The sequence below is a fragment of the Ictalurus furcatus genome, chromosome 17 (genome assembly GCF_023375685.1).
Source record: "Ictalurus furcatus strain D&B chromosome 17, Billie_1.0, whole genome shotgun sequence".
NCBI classification, from domain to species: Eukaryota; Metazoa; Chordata; class Actinopteri; order Siluriformes; family Ictaluridae; genus Ictalurus; species Ictalurus furcatus.
The window spans coordinates 22896108-22900309 of record NC_071271.1 but is presented as its reverse complement, the minus strand read 5'-3'; the positions used below and the strand labels follow the sequence as shown (position 1 = coordinate 22900309).

Sequence of the window (4202 nt, the reverse complement as noted above, 5' to 3'; positions counted from 1 at the left end):
ACTCTGCGCACTTTGCTTCTCTAGAAATTAATTTTTAAAAAATCTTGTATTTTAGCACTACTTGTACTGTTCTCTGGATGACATCGCTTTGCTTGTATTTCCTCATTTGTAAGTCGCTTTGGATAAAAGCGTCTGCTAAATGAATAAATGTAAACGTAAGACAGATACAGTTGGGTGTCGTCAGCATAACAGTGGAAATGGATGCCAAATTAAAAAAGAGGTATTAAGTAAATTAAGGGACTATTTAAATGATTGTGGAGTCAATCCATGTTCCAATCTTAGTGGCCAAACTCACAGCCACAGTTGATGTGTTTAGGGGCAGGGTGTAGTGGGTGGACACCTGAATGGTCTGCTAATTGGTGGGGGCATAGAGGAATCAGTCATCCAAATATAGAATTATCCTGATGCCTTTGGCCAAAAGAGGAGACATGTCAGCCTGCATTTCAAAAGCACCAGTGGTGCTTGAGAGAGTCTACAGGGTAGAACTGTGAGATGGAATGCCTGCTCTTGGAATTGTTGCACAGATCCTCCAATATGAGCCAGTTTTACAGTGACCTAAAATTGCAATGTGGCCTTTAAGTTTGGTCATGTTTATTCTGCAATCTACACTCTCCTTTCTAAGGTCATTTGGGAGAAGGTCTAAACAGCACCCCTGGCACACAGGGTAGGTTTAATAGGATTGATTTGCACACATCAGACAAGGCAGACTGTGCTAACCATACTTTTTGCCATGCATAAAACAGGCTGAATATGTCTCCTATGTCAGATTGATATGGTCCCCCTGGAGCATAGGTTAAGTCCTCGCTCAAGGGCCAGTGGCAGACTGATACTGATTGGTAGCCCACATCAATAACCACTGAACCACCATTTCCTGGTATAAATGCAAACTGTATATGTTTTCTTTTTTGTTGAAGACAAAAATTATGTGATTGATGAAAAGAACATAGAAACACACAGAGGGACCTGCAGCAAAAACAGCTTTTATCAAATTTTTAACAAACCTCACATTCAGTGTTTTGATACAGAAGAATGAGATGATTGCATAAATATAGATAAGCTCAATACAGAAAGGTTTTAAAACCACATGTAGACTAAATATAAGACAGGTGGAAAAAAAATATAGCTATCACAGCAAGTCTTTTCTGATATTCTGATATTCTTAAGTATTTTTTATTAGAACTTTATTAAGAATTTACATTTATCTATGCAAATGAAGACAATTTCAAGAGAAAGACTTTTACAGAAATTAGAGTCTTTATGTTTTAATGGAGAATGTTCGCACTTTTTTTTTTTAAATCAATTTTCAGTATAAAATCTAATGTAAATTAATCAATAATCATTTTCCTCTGATGACTAATGGTTATCTGAAAACTGAGATTTTTGATTCTGAACATAGAAAAACGTGAATTTGAGAAAAACTGTTTAAAAACACACAATAGTACTCATGTATACACTTAATTTAGTATAGTTTATTACGTTTAAATTAAATTGACATATATCATAATAAAAATTGACACATATCAGGAATTGATGTGACCAGAATAATTTCTACCTGTAATGAATTGCCATAAGTGTTTGTCTTAGAATATGGCTAATCTGTAACTGCTTGTGAAAGAAAGATAGAGATTACTAAACAGTATACACCAATTATCCATAACATTAAAAGCACTGACAGTTGAAGTGAATAACATTGATTATCTCATTAAAATGGCACCTGTCAAAGGATGGAATATATTAGGCAGCAAGTGAATAGTCTTGAAGCAGAAAAAATGGGCAAGTGTAAGGATCCGGGTGACTTTGACAAGGGCCAAATTGTGATAGCTAACATAATGAGGTTCAGTACAAAAGCATACATCTAAGGTAAAAAGTATTTTCTGCAAGTCGTTCTGGATTAAAGATTCTGACAAATATCTTAATAAAATGAACATGTACATTTCAGTGTAGATTTATAATAATAAATAGTATTTCTCATCAGTATGCACCATGTAAAATTAGTTACTGATGTCTCGTTCTTTAAAAGTGTCAGTAGTTTAAGGTGTGTTTCCAGTAACACTAAATTTAAAATTATGTGATTATTTGTCTTGTAGTATTTTAGAACACCACAGCTGACTTATGAAAGTCACATTATGGGTGTTTAAAGAACAGAAATGTCTTCAGCTCATGACAGCTTTATTATGGTACAGCCACACATTGTTTTCTTAATTTCTCATGAGTAGAATGTACCTTTAGAGAATTGCATATAAAAATCTCATGAGCCAGATGACATTTACCAATGATAAAAAAAGAAAGAAAGAAAAACAGTGATAGGCATGATGATTCATTCAACATCAAATAATGAACTGCACTTCAATCAATTTAATTTCCTTCACTGTTGGAAATAATGTTCCAAAAACTATTCTGTATTAATACTGACCTTCATAATGTCACAGAGAATTATGTAGGTGATTGAAAGTTCTGGTTTAGATGTAAATCATTTCTATTTAGATCATTTCTATAAGGAACTGTATATATTTTATTCACTATATGAATTAAATTGATTGAATAACAGGAGTAGATGCTATATTAGTGCACTGCTACGACTATATTAGTACATCATTTCAGCTCAGACTAGTTATTTTGTTCAGCTTAACTTATTTAAGATAAGTATATTTAAAAAAGGATATGCATATGCTTTTAGTTTAGTTTTCTGTTAGAAGAAATCTTTCTTTGTAAAAACTTAAATATCACTTGTCGAATTTCCCTTGTTTTTAACCCGTAAATTAGAGGGTTAAGAATGGGAGGAAAGATAACAACTGATACACCAAAGGCTCTTCTTAAGTGTGGAGATACTGCATCTAACCTGTGTGAAATCAGTAGTAAGAATGTGTTAATCTCAAAACTCAGAAAAACAATTAAATGCGTCCCACAGGTTTGCATTGCCTTACTTATAGATTTTTCCTGTTTTGTAGAAATACAGATCATTAGGATTTTGATATATGATAATGACACTATCAGTATGGAAGGGCCTTGTACAAGACCTATAGTAAACAAGCCATAATAGTTAATTGCTCTCATATCCTCACAGCTTAACTTCATTAAAGAAGGATTATTGCAGTACATGTCCACTATGTTTGTCCTGCAAATTTCTTTGCTCATTGTGAGTGTAAATACAGACCCAATTATAACAACATCTATGGACCAGACCATAAAAATAAGTTTCACCAAGGTACCTTGTGTCATCAGATTGTGGTATCTCAAAGGCTTACAAATGGCAACGTATCTGTCATATGCCATAACAGTGAGAAATAAAAGTGATCCACATAGATAGAGGTGAATTAGGATGCCTTGTAACGCACAGGTAGGGTAGGATATTTCTCTGCTCTGAGACAGTATACTGCAAACCATTTGTGGGAAAAAAGCCGTAGCTCCCATAAGGTCACATACGGACAAATTAAACAGCAGTATGTACATTGGTTTATGCAGATCCCTTTTTACAAGAATAGTCACAAGTAGCATGGACTGGAAGAACAAAATTAAACAGTATGTGATGATACCAAAAACGAATATTGAAGAAGCACTGGATGGAGGTATGTCCAATGATTCCATGGTCAGAATAGTCATAAAACGTGTTAAATTTGAATTATTAAGATATGTGTCTCCCCCCATTATAACTTCAAGACCTGGAAGAAACAACATAACAAAATACTAGTTAAGACATTTAACATCGGAAATTATTTTTGTTTTACTACAACTACGCTTTCTTACCTAGAACAAACTGATAAGACTAAGTAGGATGACAACTAATTCAGTGAAGGTGCCACAGCATCATGATATCCACAAACTGAACACATCTGAGGTGAGGGTGTTCATTTTCACCACTCATTTATCTACCCAGAGACTTAAATATTTAGATTTCTGCATGTTAACATTATCCCACAGGTCAAATGTTTTTCAAATCACAGTTGTTGATGCTAGGTTACATTGGATTGTGGGTTTGTGAGGTATCCTTGGAGCTTTGACACTAACAGTGGCCTGCAGTAAAAAACAAAAGCAAAAGATCAAACAAACAAACAAGTAATATGATGAGGATATTGTGCAAGTCTGTATTTGGGAGCATGAAATGGAGAAGGTTTTTAATGTATTTTGCACATGGATGTATTTGTTTGAAGTAAATATAATACTATAATATCGAATCATATAATAAAGCATGCTGTATGTTCTAT

The 4202-nt window shown here is 33.9% G+C and overlaps 1 protein-coding gene across 1 annotated transcript; it reads right to left on the bottom strand.

Annotated features, from left to right (window-relative positions):
• Positions 1-2673: 2673 nt before the first annotated feature.
• LOC128621058 (olfactory receptor 56A4-like) lies at positions 2674-4202 on the bottom strand. The gene has a single exon (XM_053646537.1). It carries the CDS (start codon positions 3673-3675, stop codon positions 2674-2676), a length of 1002 nt encoding a protein of 333 aa, XP_053502512.1. The 5' UTR covers positions 3676-4202.